The sequence below is a fragment of the Heliangelus exortis genome, chromosome 6, assembly GCF_036169615.1.
Source record: "Heliangelus exortis chromosome 6, bHelExo1.hap1, whole genome shotgun sequence".
In the NCBI taxonomy this organism is placed as follows: Eukaryota; Metazoa; Chordata; class Aves; order Apodiformes; family Trochilidae; genus Heliangelus; species Heliangelus exortis.
The window spans coordinates 28,065,114-28,091,464 of NC_092427.1; the positions used below are offsets into that span (position 1 = coordinate 28,065,114).

At 37.1% G+C, this 26,351-nt stretch overlaps 1 protein-coding gene across 3 annotated transcripts in view; it reads left to right on the forward strand.

Moving 5' to 3' along the window:
* Nucleotides 1–26,351, forward strand: part of STK39 (serine/threonine kinase 39) — an 89,395-nt gene that overhangs the window by 22,269 nt on the left and 40,775 nt on the right. For all 3 annotated transcript variants that reach the window (XR_011726562.1, XM_071747450.1, XM_071747451.1), the window contains exons 3-10: nucleotides 551–659; nucleotides 1,929–2,070; nucleotides 4,255–4,310; nucleotides 8,426–8,535; nucleotides 8,628–8,729; nucleotides 8,930–9,063; nucleotides 12,045–12,093; nucleotides 12,200–12,265. Coding sequence is in view for 2 of the 3 variants with exons in the window: in XM_071747450.1 (XP_071603551.1) it covers nucleotides 551–659; nucleotides 1,929–2,070; nucleotides 4,255–4,310; nucleotides 8,426–8,535; nucleotides 8,628–8,729; nucleotides 8,930–9,063; nucleotides 12,045–12,093; nucleotides 12,200–12,265 (768 nt within the window). In the remaining variant the exon portion in view is untranslated. The remainder of the gene's footprint in view (nucleotides 1–550; nucleotides 660–1,928; nucleotides 2,071–4,254; nucleotides 4,311–8,425; nucleotides 8,536–8,627; nucleotides 8,730–8,929; nucleotides 9,064–12,044; nucleotides 12,094–12,199; nucleotides 12,266–26,351) is intronic.

Consider the following 26,351-nt stretch of genomic DNA (forward strand, 5'->3'; position numbering starts at 1 on the left):
GCATTGTTTTTTACTCTTGCATTTGGTTTTGATTATGATTATGTGGTTCTGGTGTCCAGCTGTCCATCCCTCAGTAGCTGAGCCAATGGTGCTGTATCCTTTGTCCAACAGCTTCCTTCCTCCTTTTCCACTTGCTCCCTATAATGGGAGCATTTTTCATATCCCTTTTGAACAGGACAGGCAGTAAGGTTTGATCTTCCCTTGCTCTTTGTTGTCCAGCCTGTACCCACATCTTCAGCTCTTGGAGACTACTCATTCTTCACTGCTCAGTCTGAATGTGATACTTCTAACAGTGATTTGTTTTCTGCTCTTAAAAGAAGTTTACTGTAGTTATACCTGTATCTCCTGACCAACTGCCCTTATTTTCTTTGTAACAGTGTTGTGTCTTGTATGCAGATCTATAGGTAAATTGAAATATTTTGGTGCCTTGATGCATATTTTGTGCGTACTTCAGTTCTGTTACATTATTTCACTTTGGAAATTAAACTTTCCCCTGTACAAGCAGAAGTGATACCTGGCTATGTTATGTTGGGCTTTGTATTTCTTACAGAAAGAAATTCAAGCAATGAGTCAATGCAATCATCCCAATGTGGTGACCTATTACACGTCTTTTGTGGTGAAGGATGAACTTTGGCTGGTGATGAAGCTGTTAAGTGGGGGTAAGTTCCTGGCTCGTTTAGCTTCAAGAAAATTGTATTTTTTTTTTCCTAATGTACTTTCTTTGATGTAGTTGACCTAAACCAAATAAGGAGGGAGGAGAGGGACTGTATAGGATGAACCTTGAAAAACATACATGTGTTAAAGGAGGAATGTGCAAGTTTTAAAAGTTTGTATATTGATGGTACAGGCTAAGAATTATTGAGAAAAATTATGCTGATCCAACTACTGCAATATTTTATTCTGAATCAATATATTAAAATTCTCTATTAGGCTACGTAGGGAAAACTAATGAAAGTTAAGCAGCATCTGTATGTGTGGCCTTTTTGTAAGCCTCTCTTGAATCCACTCTATTTTTGTAAAAATGCATACATATTTTTCTAATTTCATGAGTATTTCTCGTTCCTTATTGAAAGAAGTTTCTTCATGTTGCATCCTTTTTATTGCTTAAACCAACTACACAATCATTATGTTTTCGATGATGATTAATGACGAAATCTTACTTGGTTTGGGGAGAGGAAAAAGGGACTGAACTGAATGTGCCTTGTGGCTTAGAAAAGTGAGGCTCCAAAATAAGATATAGTGGTCCTGGTTGCTACATTGTGTTCTTCAAGATGAGTCTTGATGGCAGTAGACTTCTGCATCATCATGCTAGAGAACAAAGATAGGAAGTGCTCATAAAATAACACTTGTTATTTCACATTTGCTTGAATTGTTCCATTCATTCAAAAGCAAGCATAGACCCTGAGAGAAACCAGTGAATCATGAAAGGAATTTATTGTGAGCTCTTGAAAAATGCTTGAATAAAAAGGAAATGTTACTGTTAGATTCCTTGAAATTGGTAGTAACTGAAATCCAGTGTCAAACTGGGTGTCTCTACAGATATTGACATCATTTGTTGACAGAGATTATCTCCTTCCAGTCTTGCAGCTGCATGTTTACTTTACGAGCACATGAGCCATAACTTATGCTGGATAATAAACCAAAATCTTTGTTGCACATGTCTGTTTAAAAGTGTGGGATACTCCAGAAATTTTAATAAATGGTAGCTTAGCAAGCTGCTTGCAGATCTTTCTGATGAATCACTGAGTTTTACAGTGTTCTTGACAAAAACCAGAGCTTTGTTTCTCATTTGAATGATACAGCCATGTGCTTTATTCTGAAGGGCAGTTACGTGAGGGACTGGAAGAATGAAGAAATTCAACCTTCTCAATAATCTGATATGGTAATGCTGTATGTATGCTTTTTTCTTTTCTGGTTCTGCAATGTAGGTTCAATGCTTGATATAATAAAATATATTGTGAACAGAGGAGAACATAAAAATGGTGTCCTTGAAGAACCCATAATAGCAACAATTCTTAAAGAAGTTTTGGAGGGCTTAGACTATCTACACAGAAACGGGCAAATTCACAGGTAGGAGCTTGTACACAGTGAAAAGCATTTTCAGATTTATGTATAAAGTTTGTTGATTCTGGTCAGCTGCAGTTGCTTGGCTAAGCAAACTGTATTGACTCTTTAACATGCTGTAAATGTGATTGATAATTATAAAATGCTAATTCTCGGGCAGATGCTGCAATCTTGACTGTAGTTTGTCACTAATACTTAAGATTTGCCTGGTCTTTATCCTGTCTGTCTCTCTCATAGTTAGGAAAGGTCTGTGCTGCACTAAGTATGCCAGGACTGTGGTCTCCTATGCCTGCTGGTACTTCAGATACCTAATCTGAATCTAGTTTATGTGATATGGTTTGTGGTTTGGTTACTGTGTTGCATGGTAAGCCGGGTAATAGCTAATAGCCCCTAAAACTCTACAGACCTCTGTGAGCACATATGAAGTTGGAATTGGTATTATGAAACTGCATCTTGGAATACAGGCATCTGTTGGTTGTTCTTTTTTATATATTCTCTCCCCACGGCTTTTCCTCAATGTAAATTGTGCAGATCCCCTGCAGTGGTCTATATGTATCTGCTGTAGCAATCCACAGGTTGCTTCCACTGTTTGAAATGCGGGATGTGCTGTGTATCTGACCTCCCTAATTAATTTTACTGAGGGGAATTTACCTTCTAAGGAAGGTGCCTACAACAGGCTCTCTCTCTGTTTTAGGCATTAGCCTTTTATGAGGGAATCTTTTAAATAAAAATCAGATTCACTGCAGACAGAACTCAGACTGGAGGTAGTGCAGATGTAGCACAATAATTATTCTTTATGTGTACCTCTTATGTCTAGTATTATAAATGATCTGCCTCTGATGTAAATCAAGAACTATTTCCTCCTTTTGCAGAGAGAAAATTGAGATAAATGGAGAAATAAAGAACAATTATCTTGACTTCTGGTCTGGAATGCCAAAGATCTGCCTCAAACCTTAATTCATAGTCTTCTGTTAAGCTGATATTGTTGCAGAAGGAACATTCATTAACATTAAAGGATAACAGGACCCTTTGAGGCCGGATTTGAGAGTTCCCCTTGTTTGTACTTAAAGTTCCTTAAGAAAAGATAAAAGAGATATCTATTTGTTACAGCTTAGATTTCTCATTCTTTATAAGGTGTAATGTGTAAACTGTGTGGTACCACAGAAGTCTGGTTCAAGACCATAGAGTGTGCATTCCTTTCCCCTCCTGTGTTGTAGGTAAAAGCTGTGGTAGTTCAGAGAACATTGTATCAGGTGGTACTTGTCAGTTGGAGATGTTTCCAAAGTTGTTCAAGGATATTGTTCTATTGTTTTGATGTGTTAATTATTTTCAGTATATATTGGAAAGATTGATTTGCTCAACTTGTTAATGTTTGTAATATATTTTGTATGTAACATCCTGTGTATTTCTTAAGAATGGAATGCACATTTGTGTTTAAAAAACCAATCAACCAAACAACAAAACCAATCAAAAAACCAAACCAAACAAAACAACAAAAAAACCCCAAAACCCACAACGAAACCCCACCAAAAGCAGCCAGAAAGGTTTCTTCTTAACATTATGCTCTAATAGTGTGTTAAATGCATATGGTTGACTGTTAAGCGCATGCTGAGTTTTTGACAGATTCAGTGTCAATTAACTTTTCATCATGGTATCCTGCAGCAAAATATGGTTGCTATTCCTGAGCTTTAATAAATTAATTGGGTAGAAATCTACGGTGTACTTGCCTGTCTTGAAGATGAATTTCTTGCTTGAAGAGGTTGAAGAGGAGAACAACTTTTCAGCTTTTCTTTTTTATGATGCAGTTGGATGTGAGAAAGCATTAATTCTTCCTTTAAAGCTCTGAAAGCTTTCAGTTTGTGAGAATGTATTTATAAAAGGTGGTAAAACCGACTTTGGACCTAAACATTTCTGCTCGAAAAACTTATCTTTGATTTCTGTTCATTTTAGGACAAAGTAGGATTTGGGTCTTTTTGCACGAGAGAGACTTTGTAGGAATAGGAGTTCTGCATTCTGTTTTGTTGTAAATTTTGTACTTAATTTAAATACTTTATACTTTAGTTAGTGTTTCTGTCTTCTAAATTTTAAAATGCTTTCTTTTGAAACTAGTAAGTATGCCATATTTATTTACATAAAATGCTCACATATGTACTTTCATACATGAAAGTAACCTCTGTTTGTACATTTTAGAGATTTGAAGGCTGGCAACATTCTTCTGGGTGAAGATGGCTCTGTACAAATAGCAGGTAATGGTAATGGTAGAGTAATGGCTAAATAAAAGAAAACCATAGTTGCAGCTTGAGATTTTTAGTTGGCTTTCAACTTTCTTTTGGAGTGCAGCAGCTGCAGGTTGTCAGATTTCAGGATTCTTTATTAGTGATGCATGATTTAGAAATTATTAAATATTTTTCCAAATGATAGCAACTCATTTCTCTTCAAGTTTATACTTCTGCAAGTAATTGCAGTAGCTCTTGGGAATTCAGAAATCTGTATATACTGCCCTTCACTTAATTTTAGTAAGATACTTAGTATTTATTCAGTTGTTTATGTCCTACAGTTGTCTTTGTTTTGTATAGCTCTTTGGGCAACTGCTGAGATTATAGGTGTGTGGGTTTTATCAAGTATTTTTTCAGTCTTCTCATATTGTGAAGGAGTAGATGTCCAGACAACCATCTTAATTAAAAATAATAACTAAAAAGTTGAAACAGAAAATCTCCTGAGCTATTTGAAATAGAACTATTGACTTAATAATATAACTTACACAAACAAATCTACTCTCAGTCATCAGGTAACGTTCAAACAACAGCTTCATTTATTCCTTTCTAGTTCAACTTCAGGGCTTGGTTTCTTGACCTTTTCCTCTTTTTTGCTGTAGGCATCTTAATGAGTGAGGCTTTAACTGTGCTGCTCTGGCATTCAGTGCATGTGGGACTAAGGAATTTCAGTGGCTGGGCAGCTATGTGGAATGTGTCTTTTTGTAATGCATTATTTCAATACCAGGTTATTTCAGATCTTCAAGTTAAAAATGCAACAGTGGCAGGGTTGTTTTGTTGGTGGTGTGAGGCTGTTCTGGTTGGGACAGCTGTACATTGCTCACTAACTGAAAGCGAATATTGAGTCAAAGAGGCTGAAATTCATCCTGTTAACATCTTTTTGCAATGTCAAAGTTAAATCTCCTCAACTGATAATTTTTTTGGTTTTCTTTTTGTTTTAGAAGGATATTGATTCTTTTGACTGCTCATGCTTCTGTACCTGAAGCTTCTATAATTATAATGAAAAGATGTATCCATAGAACATACTACTACTATGTATGAGGAGTAATATTTGGAGACACAGATGTCCATTAGCATTTTTGGGTTCTAAGGGGCTATGGCTCACAAAAAATGCTCTGCTCAGTGCTTCTCTGACAAATGATTTTGTGCAGATACAGAAGAGCATAGGTCCTTCAAAGAATTGAGATAGCTCTACAGGGACCTCTGATAATAGATTTTGGAGGTTCTTTACAGAGAATCTGCTCAGTCTTTGGTGGTAAAAAGGATAATACACATATTTGTTTTGTTTAAATTTGAGAGACATTGTTTCAAAGTACTAAAATCCTCTCCACTGAGCAGGAAACTTTCATCTTATTTGCAAATACGATGTGAGATTGTCACTACTGTTCTTCAGCTGCACCCTTCTTGTTAAAACTATTGAGACTGTAACATCTGATGCTTTGGGCAGACAAGATATTGGAAATTCCTCAGAGTTTCAGCCTTCCAAACCCAAATTGCCTGGCAAAAGTCAGAATATCTAAGAGACCAGTAGAAGAAGAGATATGTGATATGAAGTAAGGAGCATACACCAAAGAGCAGTCAAACACAGACCCTGGTAGAAGTAGAGAAAGTATGGGCTGTTTGATTTGTTTAGTCCATACAAGAAATGGCAGCTTTATGGAAATTTGTCATAAAAAGAATGGGATTTTTGAGGCATTTCAATTTTGTGTATAAATAGATGACTCTGTGAACTTACCCATTGCACTAATGGTTGTCAGGGTGTTCGCTCCTCTGGTAATCTATACCTGCAAATGTTTGGAAAACATCAGGTTAAAACAAGGCAGAGCCTGTGCCTCAGGTGCTCGAGCCAGATAGAAGAGAAAAATTTATTAGGGACAGTTGATTGGCAACCCAAGTTTTCCTTGGCCAATCCCATTCTCACAGGATCTTGGTGCTTTATTTCTCTCCCAGTCTTAACCTTAGCCCTACACCTGGCCTTGACTGAGCCTGAGGCTAAAGTCTACAGCCACTGTCAAGGCAAGAAAGGGGAGAAATGTTTTTGCAGCCTGGGCCTCCAGCAGCAGCTGCTTTGCAGCTCCACTGCTGTGGCAGCAATGGCTTTGTCTGTCCTGATCCTGACCTTGGAGCTTGGTTTTGGCTGATATTTGGTTGAGTGCTCAGCCCTGGCTGAGGTGAAAAAATGTTGGGAATATATGGTTTGTAAGCTATGCTTATTTGGGAAACTGTTTCCTTTAATTTTAAGATGCTTTACAGTTAAATCAGGGTTCGTCATTGAATTTTGTGTTTTCTTCAGTATTATCTGTACTTAGTGAGTTACACTCTTAAATAGCTCAGCTCATTCCTTATATTTCCCTTTTCTCTTTATGTAACTTGTTGTCTATAATGTTGTCTCTTATGTCATAGGAAGCTTGCCACCATAGGTCATTAAATAACCTTTTATTAAATAACCTCTATTTGTGAAAGCTCTACCTGGTATGGGAAAGTATTGTTTATATGAGTATTTGTCAAAGAATTCTTCCCCTTTGTAAACATACAACAGTGTTTGTCTAGTATTATAGTCAAATATAGCACTTAATATGTAAAATACTGACTTTAATATTCATCACATCTTTCTTAGTGTGGTGATGCAATATTTTATTTTGCAGCTTAAGCAAGACTGATTTTACTTCATTTCTGGGTTATGGGTTTTTTTCATTGTCCTCACTCATTCATATTTGTTGCTTGTTCTTTTCAAAATTATTGCTATGTTAATAGGGAAAAACAGCAGTAGGGATGCAAACGTTAAGTCAGCATGTTGGCTGTGTATCTTTGTGTCTGAAAGAGCCTGTAAAAAACTGTCCAATGAAAACTATTTATCTTTGGTATTAAAAGGACATAATTTTTTCCCCTTCTTCTCTCTCTCTCTCTCTCTCTCTCTGATTTCTTCCTCTTCAGCTTTCCCTTACATACAATAGCTTCTCTTCAGAAAACTTCACTAATAACAGCATTGATTTTTAGGGTATTAAAAACTTAGAAGCAGGTGTTTCTGAGTCTGCTATGATTATCAGAAATGCAAACAATATTTGACTAATCTATAATTTACAGTTTTTGGAGAAAAAAAATGTTTGTTTAGTCATTATGCAGCCTGCAGAAAAACTGAAAGAATATTGTTTGGAGTTTGTTTCTTACTTGGCTATTGTATTTTTGTGTGTTTTAGTGATGCAGAGAAGGTCTAGAATTTGAATCTGTGGTGCTTAATGGTTGTTTAGTGGAGAATAATGATAAAACCATATTTTCAGTAGTTACAGATTTTTGTTTTTTTTTTTCAACCTTAAAGTCAGGGAACAATAGGAAAAGAAAAATTGAAGTGCGTCTACAGCAAACTACCTGATTTTGGTATACTTGTATTGTAAATAGCAGAGTTTAAAATATACTTCATATAATTCCTTTCAAAATGACAGTAGTTCATGCATACATTGGTAATCTGCTCTTCTATTTATCCACAACCTCCCCCACACAGCTGTCACTGATATAGTGACAGGTTAACAGAACAGTAAGGTTTTTTGCTATTTTGAAATTTGGAAATTACATGAAAAAATAATGAAATTTAATGTCATGGTTTATTAATACATACATATTGTTCTCTTCAGTGTTTATCTTTGATTTGTCAAATCTCTGTAATGTATATGGTATTCATATCTCAGGTTATATATATGGTATTTCTTTTTGTTCAGTGCATTCAAATTTAGTAGCTATAAAGAAGTAGCACCTTACCTTTGAGCAACAGCAGATGCAGATCTTTCAAACTTTGGCTCAAAGTGCACATATGAAAACCTCTAGTGACAGATGTACTGGAGGCCTTTGTAACTGTATTCAAGAAGACCCAATACTAGGAGATTGAACTTGGGGATTCCCTAGTGCAGATCTCCCAGATAAAACTATGCTATTTATTCCATAGCATTTCAAGATCAGTGTGTCATGAAGCAAAGGTAAGCTCTGCATTGGAGAGTTTCTATAAGTAGATCTTTATGAACTCACTAGATTTATAAAGTGTAAAATTTTGCTTTGTTTTGAGGAATTTAACAGTTTTCAACTTTCTTCCTTCCCAGATTTTGGTGTTAGTGCATTTTTGGCAACGGGAGGTGATGTTACTCGTAACAAAGTAAGGAAAACATTTGTTGGTACTCCATGCTGGATGGCCCCTGAAGTAATGGAGCAGGTATCCTTAATGTTAAAAAAAAAAATTTCAGTCTTTAATTTTTTGAAATTTAGAAATCACCAACTTGTTCTTCCTTTCTGGTTCTATTCCAGGTGCGAGGTTATGACTTCAAGGCTGATATGTGGAGTTTTGGGATAACAGCCATTGAGTTAGCAACAGGAGCAGCACCTTATCACAAATACCCTCCTATGAAAGTAACAATCACTTTGTATTACTTAATGCTGTTATCTGTATTAGTAATGCTGCTAGGTAGTTAGCATTACATTTTCAGTAGCAACTCAAAATATTTAAATATGTATATTTTGTGAAATATTTATTCTTTTTTGATTTCAATATATTTTGAATTGATTTTGTTTACAATACTTTTTTTTTTTTTTTTTTGGGTTTACTGTAGGTGTTAATGCTGACCCTTCAAAATGATCCTCCCACTTTAGAGACAGGTGTAGAGGACAAGGAGATGATGAAAAAGTATGGCAAATCCTTTAGAAAACTAATTTCATTATGCCTTCAAAAAGATCCTTCCAAAAGGTAGGTCATTATGGCCACATGCTGTGGAATTACTTTGTTAATGTACAGACTCTTTGAAATTCCGGTGTTTAAACATCATCTTTAATTGTATGATTTAACTTTTGTAAGTAGCAGCCTTCAGTCATCTTCACCTGGTGAGAAGAAATTGCTTCCTAACTGTCATTTAAATTTTCTTCTTCTGGGTTGTTAACCTAATTTATAAATTATTTATAAAACATTTAAATATGCTAGTGAATTAAAATCTTATCAAATGAAAGTCCTTGCTCTACATCTTAATTTCTCATTGCATGTCATAGTATCTTTGTGATTTGTTCTTGTCTCGCAACGTTTTGTGAAGTAGCCAAGATGATAAAAATATTAAACATATATTCCAGTACCACTGCTAAGGTCTCAGGTTTCCAGAATGATTTATTTATTTATCCTTTATTAATTTTTATGCAGACCCATTTTTATAGGTTTCTTTTGCTGAAGAGTTGGAGGAGGCACTTTCTAATTAACATTATTTGCAGAAGTTATTTAATATATCACTTTCTTGAAGGTTTTCAGAGATGGTATTTGGAGAAAGAAAGAACAAAGACAGCAATCCTGATGGAGTACTATGTGGGTCTTCTATGATGTGTACTTCACTGATGCTGTGTTACCTTAAGTCCAGGATACTGTTAGAGGGAATGAAGTTGGAAAGGTGACAGGAGAAATACTATAGAGCAAGTATGATCTAAGAAAAAAGATTACGTGGTGACATGTTTGTTCTTGAAACCCTTCAAGTTCTTTTATTCACCACAGGATCATTTGTGTACCATTTTTGGATTTCCCTTACAATTGGAGGTATTAAGACCAAATTCAGGTGCTTTAAGCTTAGCACTGTTGCTTGGGCTGCTTACAGCTAAGAATGAAATGTGTTCTGGATTATCAAACTTCTTTCTGTTTCCAGTGTCCAGCAATTTTCAGAGCAAGATTAAATTGGCATGAAAACATGAAAAATAATTAAAATGGTGTTCTTTCTTTTCTTGAATACACAGTTCTGAGTTACCTCATCTGTAGATATGACATCAGTGTTGAAAAAGGAGTTTTTAAACTAATTACACGGATATTTATACACATGCATTATCTTAATACACTAGATTGTCTTCAATTGAACAATTAGACTAGTAGGTGACAAGATCTTTGTTCCAGTTAATCTATAACTACTTGCATTGTGGGGTCATTGCAGTTTTATTTGTTACTCCCAAGCCAGAATTTTGCATGGCAATACCTCTGTAGTTGTCATGTCAGCTGTGGAATAAGTGCTTGCTCCTTGTGGCAAATTCTAGGATTGGCATTGCACTGTTGTCTCAGACCATGATATTTTCTTTTGGGGATCTGTGTGTGGGTGTTTTTCTCTTTCCTCAATGCCAAGGATGCTCCTTACTATTCCCATCTGCAATTCACTGCTGCTGTCTGTGTGGAAAGCAGGCCCAAAGAGCATGTCCAGACCAGTTTAGAAGTGTCTGGCATAATTATTGGTAGAGACGTGGAGAAACACCAGTTTCAATAAAACTTTGCTAACACTCTAGTTTTTAACTTTGCATATTGGTGTCGTTAGATGTGATGGTATGCAGAATCTTCCCTTAAGGTTGAGAGTTAAATTGAGACAGAATTTTAAAACTGACACAGAAACTAATTTTTTTTTTACCCCTCTCCTTTAAAACCTTTCTGGTTCCTTTTTGCTCATCCAGGGTTTATGTGTGAATTACTGCTGAGCCTGATGGTCCCCATAATACCACTACTAAGAGCTGCTTCATTGTAGAGTTTGATGCTTTGGAGGGGAAGAAAAATAAGTGCTCCATGGAACTACTTTATGCATCTAAATAGGATGCTTTTCGTTGTTGTCAGTTGTTTTATTATTTCTAGCAGGAGTGTACTAATATGTACATACACACTACTTATTACTCCTCTTTTCTTCGCTTAGTCTTCAGATACGTTCTAGAGAAATAAACTAGTTCAGATTGTGGGTATTTTTTGAGATGGAAAGTTTCCAAATTGAACCTTTGTGCTGTCATATGTAGTTAGTGCTATATTCAGTCTCTTGCTTTAATTCAAATGGAAAATTATAGCAGATGCTGGTTCATTTAGAAATGGTGAATCTTGGAGACTTTGGCTTCTCTAAATTAAGTAAAAAATAATCTTGGATAGGGGTATGTGCTCCTAATGAAAAAGAAGAAAGGAATCTGGAGGATTTAATTTCATCCCAAGAAATGCTTAGGTTTCTCTCCAGAGTCTGCTTTGGTGCTGGAGTCTGGCTTTGACTAGGTTATTAGCTTTTTGTATCTTTGAAGCTAGAGAAAACAAATCCTACACTTCAGTAGCTGTGAGACCTTGACTGTCAGTTGAAAACAACAAAAATATAAACTTGGTGGGAAGAAAAAGACTTGAACAGAGCTGCAAGTAAAAGTGAAATGCCTAGGTTTTGACCTTGAAACTGTATCTTTAATTTTTATTTGTCTCTTTGGTTGGAAGATGCACCTGATGAGCCCTTCTTTGGTCTATGCATTCTGTTAATAGTGTCAGTGTGGTTTCTTGTGAATTCCTGCGAACGTCAATGAAGTAAATTTGGGAAATGTAATTATTCTTTTATTGCTGTGGAGCAAAGTTGCATTTATAGTCACTTGTGGAAGAATATGATACCTGACTATTTGCTTGTTTGTTTTAAGGGTATAATGGATTTATGTTGAAACAAAAAGAGGGGAAATTGGCAGCTTAGAGATTGTTTTGGGTTTAATTTTTTTTATTTTATTTTTTGTATTTTTGCTGTAGGGAGGCTTAATTTTTTCATGTGTGGTAAGTGAGTACATGTGAATTAATTCAATAGCTATGTCATTCATTCCCCATTCATACAGTACTAATTCAGAAGTATTAGAGACGTACCATTTAACTAACGTCTTGTACTGTATTCACTGAGAGGGGTCTTTGTTTTCTGTTCTAATTTATTATTGATCTTTCAGGCCCACAGCAGCAGAACTTTTAAAATGCAAATTTTTCCAGAAAGCCAAGGTAAAATGTTTAACCCTACGAGTAAATTTTGTTCTGCCTTAAAATCTACATGAAATTTCTTCTTTCTGTGTCTTGATTTTTAACTTGGCAAATGTTGGTTTTGCAGAACAGAGAATACCTGATTGAAAAGCTCCTTACTAGAACGCCTAATATAGCACAAAGAGCTAAGAGGGTGAGTATATTCTCATCTTTGTCTTTACTGGTATGCAAAACCAAACAGGAATTGTTCAGTTACCTTACATTTTAGTTGTCTGCCTGAGCCATTCTCATATGCAGTCCTTCAAAGAGTGACTGTTTAATGAATATTTTCTGCAATCTAGCTTTCTCCAGGAGGCTCCAGGGCATTTTGCCTTCCTTTCTGGCCTTGCCAAAATGATATGTGGTATTTGTCATGATACGGGATACAGTTTTTTCCCACTCCCTTTTAGAAAGCTACAGGTGAAATGGTTGTGCAAATAAAAAGTGATCTGTGAGCATATAGAATGATATGCCATGATAATTCATCATGGTTGGAAAGGACGTTCAAGATCACTGAGTCCAGCTGTCAGTCCTACACCACCTAAATAATCTCCCAGAGCACCACATCTACCCATTTTTTTTTGAATATTCTGAGGGACAGCAACTCCACAACCTCTCTGGGCAACCAGTTCCAATGCTTCACCACCAAAATTTTTTTCGGATATCTAATCTGAACTTCCGCTGGTGCAACTTGAACCCCTTTCCTCTTGTCCTGTCACTGGTCACTGGGGAGAAGAGGCCAACACCCACCTCACCGCACCCTTAACACTCACTACAACCTCCTTTCAGTTGTGGAGAGCAGTAGACTCTCTCCTCAACCTCCTCATAACAGCCCCAGCTCCTTCAGCCTGTCCTCATAAGATGTTTTCCAGACCCCTTATCAGCCTAGCTGCCCTTCTCTGCACCCTTTCCAGCACCCCAATGTCCTTCCTATACTGCAGCACCCAAAAGCACACACAGTACTTAAAGTGCAACCTCACGAAGGTAGAATACAAGGGTAAGATCACAACCTTGGTCCTGCTGGTCACCCTGTTTCTGGTACTGATCAGGATGCCATTTGCCTTCTTGGCCACCTGGGCACACTGCTGGCTCATGTTCATCCAGCTGTCAGTCAACACCCCCAGGTCCCTCTCTGCTGGGCAGCTCTCCAGCCACTCCTCCCCAGGCCTGTAGCACTGCTGGGAGTTGTGGCCAAGGTGCAGGACCTGGAATTTGGCCTTGTTGAAACTTGGCACATTGATCACGATCTCTCTTGGAGCCTGCCTACTCTCAGGCAGATCAACACTTCCACCCAGTTTAGGTTCATAAACTGAAGCATTCACGTCTTCATTGATCATCTAGAGAAAGTGTAAAGATACTTTTAAGTGGTATTTATTGAGGACTGCCTGTGTTTTGGGATTATTTCAAATGTGGCATCCAAATGTATGGAAGTCTGGTACAAATTCTGCAAAAGTGCTGCTGAGTTATTCAGCCCAGTGAAGCCTTATCCCACAGCTATAGAGTTAAACCCACAGCTGTGGCATGTGCTGGTATTTCTGTGGTGCCTTTGGCATTTGTGTGAAGGAGCTGACTGGCTCATCTGCCACGGAACTGAAAAAAAAGTAATTTTTAACAGGTAAGTGTTTTTAAACTGAAGTATGAAGCAAACTTCTCTTCATGAGAGCTAGTAAACAGGCATAAATGTCAACTTCTGACTGCTGTGTGTGAGAAATTATGCAACTTCTTTTCTGTGGTGATTAAACTCACGAAATTTTCTCAGTACAAGGAGCCTGCTGCAGTGACAGGGTAGTGTGCTGCATCAAAAGCAGGCTTTCTGGGAGCCTGTTTTGAGGAAAGCATTTTAGGAAAGGAGCTGTTTCAGCTTTTGCTGGCACATCAGTAGGCATTAATTACCTGGACTGATGCTTTTAAGATTTTCTACTGTCATTGTGAATACTGGTTTGGTGTAACTGCACATCACTTGTATAATTGTTCATATATATGTGGCCTATACTTAGAAGAGCGTGTCAGACATGTCCGAATGCTTTAAGTTCCTTCTAATCCTCTTTTAGGCAGAAGTAATTTGGGAAGTCAGTGGCAGTGGTGGGGCTTCGTGAGAAGCTGGAGTAGAAAGCATGGACGAGAAGGGTTGTAGGAGTAGTGTGCTGAGCAGGTATGTTACATCTGCAAGGTGCAGAGGAAGGGCAGGCGTAGTTCAGCCCCTTGGCCATGTGGTGGCAGCAATGCCCATATAAAAAGCTACACCACTGGGAGGGGAAAACATCAGTAGTTTTCATTTTACATCTTGGGCCATACAGGAGTAATTTAGGCATGTTCTAGTACCAGCTAGTTTCTGATTCGTATCCCAGCTGTGTCCTCAGGCTAACTTCAGAGGGTGCATGTTAATTCATGTGTCCATGTACCTATTTGTTTAAATACCTTAGTGGCTGGAGTTGCAAAATTAGTGCAGTGTACCTTCCCATCCATCACCAGAAATAGCTTTCACAGTGACTTTTTGGAGAGTTTTTTCTAATTTGGAAAAGGAGTGGTTCTTGCGAAATCAAGGCTGTGCAGTGCTAGAGACGAATTAATAGCTCTTTTATTTACAGAATAAATAGAAGAAGTATTTAGGTTTTAGCTAGTGAAAATACTTAATTATTTATACTTTGAAAGAACACAATATTAAAATTAATCAGGGATTTAAAATTTAATTAAGTTGTTACAATTTTGCATGCAGCTGTAGTTTTTAAGATACCATGAAAATGTATTTTTATATTAAAACTGTGGGGTTTTAATTAAAAATAGCTTGTGTAAGCAGAGTTTGGTCTCTTAAACATTTAAAATGTAAAATGTCTAAAAGATCACTTTTGGAAGAAGTAACCCGTGTAATGGAAAAAATAATGTCACTAGGGCAAGAGATGAGAAGGAACTGGTGTCATCACTGCTTAAATTATCTTCTGTAGCACTTGGTGTGAAATGCCTATAATTAATGATTTTTAGCACTGCTTCTAGCACAGATGTCATATCTGCCTTGCAGTAATTTAATTTTACTTGCGTTTACCACACACATAATTACTTTCCTGGTTGTTCAGAACTCCAGATTCACTCTACTTTTAATTTTAATGTTTTTGACCTTTTTTTTAACTTTTATGTTTTGCTTCCGCCTTTACAACTTGTACTTTGCAACTGTTTTGACTAGAACTGAGCCCTAGTCAGAAGTCCTGAAAGTGAGTACACATGGTCTTGAGTTGATGCTGTGAAGATGTGTCCTTCTTTAAACCCAATTTGATAATTAAACAACACCTACATTTTGTGTTTAAAATACTGATTAACATCAGGGTTGTAAAGTACCTCTTTGTACACTTATTCTTCCATCCCAGTGTTTCTCTATTTGCTTTTAATTCTCTTAATCTTGACATGATGCCCTTCCTCCTGGCCCTGTCCTAGTAATTAAGGATAACACTGGAACACGTCTGGAGTTGACTCACCCAGGAGTTGACTTACCTTGCCTCTTTCTGTACAGAACCTCCTTAAGTACATACCAGTGCTGAGCCAGAGAAATGTGTGTTACAATGTGTGACTTCTTACTGGCATTTCTGGGTTTTGTTAATGTGACTGCTCACTTGTGAGAGCATTGCTGGTGTCAAGAGGAACTGGAGAAAAGACTGCTGAATGATGTCAGCTCAGTGCAGTCTGCTACACTGGGACACGCTCTGAGGCCTCACTTTTGTCATTGGGAAGTGTGGGAGCCCTGGTTGCTGCCTCTGCTTTCTTAATGGTGCAGCTGGTAGAGCAGCCAGCCCTGTCCTGCTTGGACTGGTGCTGTATGGACACCTCTGTTATACAACAGCTTAGCAAGAGTTTAGATAACACTGTGTATTAACATCTGTTGAAGTAGTTTTAATTTTGAACTGAATGCTAAGTCCTTTGGTTTGTGATTAGAATTGCTGTATTGGAATAGAGAAAAATTGAAACAGCTTCCAGAATTCCACAGTCAGTTTTGAAATCTTGTCACACTAAAAAATTAATTATATCTGTAAGTACTCTAATGCCCAAAGGCTCTGGGTCCATGTTGTGGTTTTATAATCCAGTTTCTTTAATTTTGAAAATCTCCTGTATGACTGCCACTGTTACAATGTGAACAGGCAAAAAACATGAATTTGCATTTCATTTTATTACTCTGAAGTGCTGCTAGTTAAAAAAAAAATATCTCAGTAATATTTGGGCTTGAATTCTGGTTTTGGGAATGTGGTATTGCTTGTACTGTTAATGGAAGCTCTTTAGAACTCAGAGTCTTAAGTTACTGGGAAAAACCCGAGACAGTATGAAGAGATAATTAGTGTGAGTTATATCAATTTTTATTAAAACTTCAGTAAAAATACCCGTACTAATGGGTTAGAATTTTAACTCTGGAGGACTTCCTTTAGGGAAACGAACATATTACCTTATAGAACTAACAATCCCTTGCATTTAGTGAGGAAAATATCATTAGATCCCAGATTTGCTGAACAGCTCTAACAGTATGATTTCAATTCAACAATTGTACATAGGCAACATTTCCTTGTTTCAGTAATGGATTTCATCATTTCATCATACACCTCACCATAGATGGATGTCAGTACAGTTGGACTCCAGACCTTGTGACAAGCAGAGAGCAACATTAGTTTGAGCTCGCATGATTAGTAATTACTGATGTATATTCATTCTTTAAACTTTAAAAAAATGTTTACATCATTAATATTAATTTATAAAGAGAAGCAAGGTGCTGTACAGGAACACTTTTTCTTGAAAACAGCAGCTGAACTATAAGTATATATTTGGCAAGACTTCGTGTGGGTGATGCCCCTCCATCACAGATGAGTAGTTGTTCAGTTTACCCAGAACACTGCTACATATAAAAAAAATAGGGTAACTGTTTTTATGCTGTTGGATATTACTAGAAAAAATAGTAAATAGAAATTGTTATTCACACAATTTTGTTTTTTTGTTTATTTTTAAAAAGTTGTTGGAAGTAAAACTTAATGCAGACACTACTTCCATAAAATATAAATTCAACAAAAATTCACATAAACAGAAAGCAGTGCCTGCCTTAGTGGGTAGCAGAAGGGGAAAGTGTTTTAAGGGGCAGACACATGCAATTGCATCAACTTTGTTTAACATTTCTGATAAAGGAGAACAATTGGTGTCACTGTGTCAGCACAGCTGCAAGGTGCGCTTGCTTCAATGTGACTGTGCTGTAAGATATAAGGAACTTGATGCATCATGTGGGATTGTCCATCCTTTCTGTCATAGGGTGCTTTTACCATCTATATAGAGTTTGTGAGGTTGAACTTTCTGCTCTCTCAAATAGAGATAATCTAGTACAGAATAGATGAGCTTTAAAAAAAACCCCTGTGGAATAGCTGGTTCAGTGTCTTTTCTGCTTCCAATGGCCATAAGCATCTCTTTAGCAACTTGTAGTACTTGTTTTTTGCAGGGTTTTGATAGCTCACACATGATTCATATTAATCATTAAAAAGCAATCCTCTCCTATATTGGATAGTGCTTTCCAAAGTTCATGGCCAGCCATGGTTCACCTTCAGAATTCATTTGTGCCATAAATAAATCACTGTCTCTTGTATAACAGCATTGATCTGCTCAGTAGTTAACATGTTTATAACCTGTTGACTTGTTCAAAAGTGTCTAGAACATGAAGTTATTGTACGATAAGAACTTTTGGGATTTGGCAAATAGCTTTAAATATTTTTATAGGATGAGTTTCATTACTGTGAAATTCAAGTGTAGTATATTCTTAATGGTGCTGTTGAAGGAGTCCTGGTTAAAGAATCAAGACAGGAAAAAGGCAATCCAGTTGTGTCTGATGTTGATGATAGATTCTTTGATCAGGAAATAAGTCATGTAACTAACCAGAAGATAATTTTATTGCTCTTGTTTGTAATGATTTGGTTTTCTGGCTCTTGCTGAGAATGTGCAGGAAATACTGGTTTTACCTGTTTGCCTTCTGAGAAATGAGGCTTCAAACACTTCACTTGCATGACATCCAAAACCAGATTGCCTCTCTTGGATTTGAAACCGTGTCCTCAAGTAGGAGATGTCTCAGTGGAATTAGTAGTTAAATCTGTTCCCAGTCTATAGGCCAAATCAATGTTTTGTCAGTGCAGGTAGCCACAGCTACCTTACTAGGGTTCTTTTAAGTGTCTCAAGGTTTCCTGATCTGCTCTCTTTCTTGAGCATGGAATAGCTATGTGAGAATTTTTGCTTTTGTATGGAGAAGTTAAATCCTTCTTAGTTCAAAAAAAGTGTGTATTAAAGGGAAAAAAAAAAAAAAACAAAACAAAAAAACCCAACACAAAAAAATTGCATGTCGTTTGTTTTGACACTTAACTCCCACTCTTGTGCTCAGTACTGGTGAAATTCTTGAAGTTCCTGAAGAGAATTTCAGGGGAAGTACAGGTGAAGCATACTTAAGATTGTGCTACCCAGTGGCATCACAGGGGACTTAGTTTAACTGAAAAATGTTCTTGGCTCCAGAAGTTACAATTGGAGTTGAAAACATCAAGGTTTTAATCAGAACAAGTAGTTTAGGATTAGCAGAGCAGAAAGATGGACTGAAATAGTAATAGTATGCAGAAGCCAGTTTCTGGTTCACTCAGTGATGTAGTAAAATGAGGCAACCAGCTGGCACTAATTGCCAGGTTGTGGATCTTCTTACCCAACTCCTGGGGTTTTCTGCTAATGCTGGTTTGCTCCAGACTAGCTCCCTTTCTCCTGATCCGTCACAGGCTCGATTGAGGCCTATGCCCGCATTCTCCACCAGAAGCAGCAAGACAAACCTCTTTTAGGGCACGGCGCTCCAAGGTCCAACCAGGTGTTCCAGGAGAAACTCACAAATAGTGCTCTGAGTCTAATGCTCTCAGGGCTGACCAGCCTGAATCGGTGCTACTGCTCCGAAAGTGGCCTCCCTCTGGCTTCCTCAGGTGTGAACTTTATTGGCCCCCTAATCCTGCTCATACGCAGTAGGGGCCCATCCTAATCAGGCACAGGTGGGCTTAACACAAGGTCATGCCCACTACCTGGCAATTAGTGCCACCTGGTTGCCTCATTTCACTACAAGTGAAGCATCTCCATCCAAGCTGGTAAACGCAAAGAAGTTGCAAAGTACGTGAAGCCAAGGGAGGATGGGATAGGGTGGGATAGGAAGTTAAGGGGCTGCCGTAGCTGTTTGGTGCCAGCTGTGGGGGTACCAGCAGCAGAGGGCAGCCACTCCTCATGCTGGGGCTAGGATTTGAAATGCAAAGCCTCGTTGAATGCATGCTGCTTCTTGATATATACACTGAAACATATATACAGCTGAAATACACAAACTGTGGCTTTCAAAGGTTGGGTTTCATAAAAGTTGCATGCTTATGTTCAGTATTTTCATGTTAATTTGTAACTTTTTGGAGAACTGCCCTCAGATTTTCATTTTGATTGCCTTAATTTTTATTTTTAATATATGAGTAAGCTTAGGTCTCTTTGAAATATATGTGGAACGAAGAGTGTGTACTACAATAATTTTTTTGCGTGTGCATAAATAAAAGGAAACCTTGTAGGAAATAGAAAAGGGAAGAAATCAGATTTTCACCTTGAAATGGTATTTTCAAGCCCTTGAGCTTTAAAGTAAATTAAAATCACAGTAAAATATTTTTTAAATCCATAGTAGTAAACTATTTTCCTAATCGGTCTTTAACATAACCATATTGCTGACAGTGAAACCCACCTTGTAACGAGTCGTCTTTTACTGAGCAATGAAAGCTCTACGTGAGGCTGTATTTTTCTTCTTTCTTTTTACCTCTGGTCATTTCAAGCAAGTAAACAGCTCGGATGATAGAAAAGGAGGGTGAAACTGGAAAATGCTGATTATAGAAAGAGGATCGGTGATCCCTCTGACAGAAAGCCTTTTAGTAGTGATTCACCATCATAATGCCAGTTCATCTGAGCAGCCAGGAAAGATAACCAGAAGCTCTAAAGATCTGGATCTTTGTCTTTCATCTTTTAGGGTATCAAGGTACTTTGCCAATTTGCTGTAATTTTGAATGGCACCTTTTGATGCCAGCAGGTACCTTCTTGGCCTTAGCACGTTTCTTTGACTGTGGGAGGAGAACAAGACTCTCTGCATGTCTGAATTAGCCATAAGGTCATGCCTGATAGTCCATTGGGGATAGTGTGTTTTTGAGGTGAAGTGGTTTTTTTGAGAAACAATGCACAACTAATTGAAAACATCTTCCTCAGCGCATTCATGCCTGAAAGGACTGTTGTTAAAATATGAATTGGAGAATTATTTTAGTTAACAACATTCAGTAATTAAATTTATGTAGTGGAAGTAGTAAATGGAGAAATGATGTCTGAAAACAAAAAACACTGGATTACTAAAGCTGTACATTTGCTGTGTTACTGACATTTCTACAAAACAAAATCAGGTTTGTATTTTGGAAACAGGCTGGAGCAGGGATAATAAGTATGTTGCAGTATTTATCTAAAACCTCCTGTTTTTGGAAAGCAAAATTAGGAGTGCAAGGAATTACTTGCAGTTTCTTACAAGAAACATTACAAGATGTTTATGTGACAAAATAGTGTCTTTAGTTTGGAGTTACTACATTTTGCTGTCTCTAAGCAGCATTATTCTAGCAAGAGAAGACTCCGTGAAAAGGACAAGGTCTATGGATGGGTAATCTCCAAGAGTGAGTGGGGAGTTGAAATACTGAGCATCTGTACCTATTTTTCAGCTTTTCCTCTGGAGATCTAGGAATGTACTCCCTCCTCACTTCTCCCTTAAGCTTTTAATGGCTTTGTTTTCCTCTCACTGATATGTTCCACTGCATACCATTCTAAACTGTGAATGTAGGTAAGTTTCATGGCCTCATCTCAACTGATGGCCCTGGGGTGTCACACACATTATTATATGAGCATGATACTGTTTCTGTCCAGGATCGTAAATATTTAAAGAAAATGGTATTCTATGGAGGTTTGTTGACAGATTTATATTCATTTATTGACTTGTGCTGTTATCCCTTAAAAAGGGTGCTAGACAAGAACCAGCAGAGAGAGCTGAAGAATTCTATTCAGTGCAGAATTATAATCTCCTTTATTCAGTATTCTTCCCTGAAAAAATTCATGATTTTTGATTTCTTATGTTTGTTGGGTAATTTACAAAAATGATGAAGATTCTTGTATTTCCCATTCTTAAATGACTTGGATGCCTTTTCAGTTTTTCAGTTTTTGCAATGCTTTGTGCCCATGAAGAAAGAAACAAATATATGCAAGTTTGCATCAGTGACTCAGATTTTCCATACTGACTTGTTTTATTGAAGGCAATTATCAATGTTCCATAAACATGATATTGAACTCTTCAAAGCAAACAATGAGTAGCTTCTTTAGAAGGGTGTGCTGGATAACTGTGAATATATATTTTAATTCCAGCAAAGGTACAGTTTAAATTTTTTTAAAAAATGTTTGTGAGATAAAAATAGGATTTATGAAAGCTCAGTCCTAAAGTGACTGAAATATTTTTTGCCATTATTCTAAAGCAAAATTTTAAATGGAATTTTCTCAGTGTTGCCATGTTTTGCAGACACCAGTTGCATTTGACTTGGAATTGAAGAACTGAACTGAATTGGAATTGATTTGGAATTGAAGGATTTGATATTCCTGTGTCTTTCTAGTGAGATAACATATATATGAGAAAATATTCTCTGCTCTTGCTTTTACTTACTCAGGACATGCCACCTGAGGTGCTAATGACATTTCATCTCCTCCCACAGCAAGGTATCCTTGGCCTGCTGAAATTCAAACCTTTCTGGCTGAGAATGTAGGGTATGGGAGATGTGCAAACCAAATAATGTGTTTACTTCCTTGAACATTCCCTATATTCAGTCAAAAGGTTCTTTTTCACATTTATACACTAGCAACTGCAAAGCCTTAAATCAGATTTTTTGTTGTTGTTCAAAAAAACCACAAAAATGTGATCACAGTGTAAGTGTTCTTATGCAAAAAGGATGTTCTTTTGAATGAGAAAATATACAGTAGAAAGTGACTTTTCTGTGGTCTGCTGTTTACCTCAAGTGCTGAGCTGAGATTAAATGTGTGTTTTAAGAGACAAGGCTTGTGCCAGGAGTGGATATGTGAAGATATGCAAATAAATGCATAGATGTGGTGGTTGAAATTTGCTTATGTATCTTAAGAAACATTTAGGAAAGGTTTGCAAGATGGCTTAAGTGAAAACTAAAATTTGACTGCTCTACAGGCTTCAGATATGTATGGAAGGAACTGCTAGTCTAGTTTTGTTTTTTTGTGTTTTTGTGTTTTTGGTGTTGGTTTTGTTTGTTTGTTTTTGAGAAAATGAGAGCAAAATTTCATGCTAAACCCCAAACTGAACAAAAATAGACAGGAGAAGGGTGATGCAAAGAAACTCTCACCTTGTCAATTACCAAGTAGCATTGGCACTCTGAAGCATAATTCAGCATACGTGTTCTCTAAGAACTTTTGGAGTCTGTTTAGCAGGGGAGTCCTGTCTCCTCTAAGAGGTATTACCAAAGTCTTAGGAAAAGGTGAAGATACACAGTATCCATTGATGGGTCTTTCCCTTTTCTGCCTGAAAGTCAAATCTGTGCTCTTACTGGACAGGCTGCAGAAAATGAAAAAGAGGAGGGATTCAAATAACTTGTAATTTCTGATCTCTGGGTCACATAGGGGTCTTCATATCTTGAATTCTAATACTAGAATATGTAGCTGAAGGACATCAGTGGTAGAATAAGAGACAATTTTATTGCCACAAAAAACTGAGCTAGTTGATTTATTGAGCTGTAGTACTTCCAGAATGTGTGATTAAAAGAAAACAAACCCCCAAAACTATATGGATTGTCTTTTGTAGATATGCAACTGCAGAAAAGTGGAGAACAGCACTAGCTGTTGTCTAGTTAGGGTTAATAGAGAGCAGCAAGAGATGTCTACAACAGCTCCTGCAGATGTGTTTGAATAGGTGAGGTCTACACGTTTGCCTCTCTTCAGGAACAAATTACATTTGGGCTTTAAGTTACCTACATATGGAGGGTGGTTAGGCACCTCCATCTTACAGAAATGTTTAATTCTCATTAATGCCTTCAAGTTTGCTTACTTTCAGGTCACCATATTCTTATGGAGCCAAAGATTAAAAGGTTGATTTAAATCTACCCAGGACTCCATTCAAAATACTCAGTTGCCACAGACTAGAATAGGAATAGCTCAGATAATTGAGATAGTTGGAAAATCGAGATTATTTGTTTAGTCATATTTCTATGGAATGAGGAGAAAAACAACAGATGCATATTACTTTTTCTGAAAGAATAGATTTTTAATGTGGTCTAGGTGATGTGCTGTACTATGTATGAACTATAGTAATGTTTCATACTCTTATGCATTGGTATCTCACAGGGTGTACTGAAATAGAATACTAAACCTTTCAGTGGACCCAGTTCTTGCTGTTGTGAGTAGTTGTGAATAAGGAAGTAGAAGGATTTTAACATTCAGAGAATGTTAATTGCCTTCCCTGTCATCCTACAAAACTAAACTTGTAAAGAGACTGAAGCAGCAAAAGAATCAGTGATGAATAATAGATTCTTTCCCCAGTCTCTAACATCTACATACAGCAAGCATGTCAGTGCCTAGAAGATAATTTATGTTTTGCTTCCTTATGCTGTAGCTTCCTTTTCATCAAGTTATGGGAAATGTGGGCAGCTTCTGCATTCTGATGCTGAAGTTCTCTCTCTGCCAGGCTGCTTTGGGCTAATCGTCAGTGGATGGGATTTAAAGTTGCCCTGTTCATCTGGTTAGGCAGACATTCTTCTGGAAAACTGATGCATACTATTGCAGGCTGCAAATGTTAAATTATCTGTATCCCTGTTTAAAAGGGTGACAACAAATAGTTCTGTCAGCAGCTTAATTTATTCAGTGTATGCTGGAAAAAGCTTTAACCAGCAGCAGTATATATAACTATAGTAATATCATGCTTAATAATTTTGTGGTAGTCATGATTTTTTCCCTCACCAAAGTGTCCAAGCATTCTCTGTTGCACATGATGTTTGTAATGTCTTTCTGTCACAGCAGTGGTATTTTTCTCAATGGCTTGATAAGTTTTTCCTCTGACAAGCTGCTTTTTGTTGTAAATTATGTTCTGAGCTTCATTTGTGTTGGATGCAGTTTAAGTGCCGACCATTCACATTCATTTCTTATTCCTTGTATGCTCTTCTGATTTATGTGAAATATGTTTTGTATTGTGTGTTAATTTGTTATGATTCAGTTGTTATGATTCAGTCCTGTTTTGGAAGGAGCATTTATGTTTTTCGAGCGATAGAACCCAAATTATACTTGAGCTTGTGTTAACTTATTTCTCTTTCTTTTTGAAATATCTACTGAGAGGTGTGTAATTCTAGCATGAAGAACTGCTGATGCTCTGTATTTTGACTAAAGCTAAAGGAGAAATTGCATTTGTATAGGTACCACATGCAATGTAAGAGAGCATCCTCCTTATTTTGGTAGAGATAGGAGTTTGTTTTGTTTCCATGTTCTGTCTTTTTTGCTTTGTGGTCTTGGATGAAGCACTTCCTTTTTCAATAGAACCATTAAGGCTGGAAGAGACCTTCAAGATCATAAACTCCAACTGTAATCCAACTGCCACAACTACAAAACCATATCCTGAAGCTCTACATCTAAATGCTTATTGAACACCTTCAGGGATGGAGACTCCACCACCTCCCCGGGCAGCTCTTTCACTAAATAAATTTTTCCTAATGTCTAACCTAAACCTCCCCTGGTGCAATTTAAACCCATTTCCTCTGGTGCTTTTTCCACTTCTTTATTTCCTTCTGTAATATGGGAGGCCTGTAGCAGGGTATCAGGTGAAATACATGTATGCAGTGTCTGAATATATTTGCTCCCTGTTCATATTTATGGCTGTGTCACTAGGAGTTCCCAGTGCTTTCTTACCACAGATAATAGGTGCAACTACTGAAAATTACTTTCCAGCTCCTCTTCTTGTGCAGGCTCTAGCACTTGTGCTAGCTCATGATAAGCTACATTAAAAAGCTGATTTGGCTGCAGGATGTGTTCCATGTTAATTTTTCAACTGGGTCATCTGCACAAATGTAGGAGCACAAAGGAAAGCTTGAGGAGACTTGGTGTGGCACTCTAGTCATGATGCTGCATTGCAGGCATTTTAGAATATGTGATTTTGAGGATCCTGAGGGATTGCTGCTGCCAAAACAAGACAATCCAAGTACCTTTTCACTGCTGCTTTTGTTTCTGCCTCTTTGCTTACAGTCTTTGCTATTTAATCTCAAGATGGGCTGACTAAACTCAGAAAAAAAAAAAAAAAAAAAAAAGGCTTGTTAGGAAAATAAAGAAAAAAAAATTATTCTTCTCCCAGGCTGGTGGGTTGAATCTGCTCATTGTACAGCCAAGTAGGTCCTGGTGCAGCCCTGATGGACCTCTTGGGATTGTCTCTTCCCATGGCAGCAAACTAGTAGACTGTCTTTAACAGAAATTAAACTTTCTGTATTCCCATCCAGTGTGTGATGTGAGAGTTACCCAGGCTTATGATGGGTGAAAAGACTATTGATTTATTTGCATACATGGTATGACACTCTTGCTCAGTCCTGCACCTAGAGTATGTGCCCTCTCTATGTGACTAAGTTTTTGTCTTTAACCAGATCTGAGCCTGAGCAAAGCCAATATTGATCAAAAACTGTACAAATTAATTTGCTAAGTGTTAACCATATGCCCCAATAAAAACAAAACAAGACAAAAAAAAAAAAAACAAGCAAAAAAAAAAAAAGAGAGAGAGAAGTAAAAGAAAAAGAAATAGACAACAGCTTCACATTATTGAAGGTTGAATAGGTTGGGTACTATGCTGCAGCTGAAATTATTCTTTCTTGTGCATATGTGTGCTGGTACGAATAGGTCTGATTGAAACAGAGTACAAATCTAAACTGTTGTTTTTCTGCCTTCAGATACCTTTCAAGAAAATAATTTAATTTAATATGTTATTTTACTTTACAGTAACTTATTTTCTTTTCCTCAAGGCATTTTTTTATTGCTTATTAAAAGGCGATCTGTTTATAAACTTGAAATGCTCTCTGTCTTAATCAGTAAAGCTTTCTCCCATAACTCTCTGCTAGCATCATTAAGCTCCATTAAAATCATTCTAGTTAGAGTAAGTCTTCAGAAAAAGTGAAAATGGATGCAGAAGA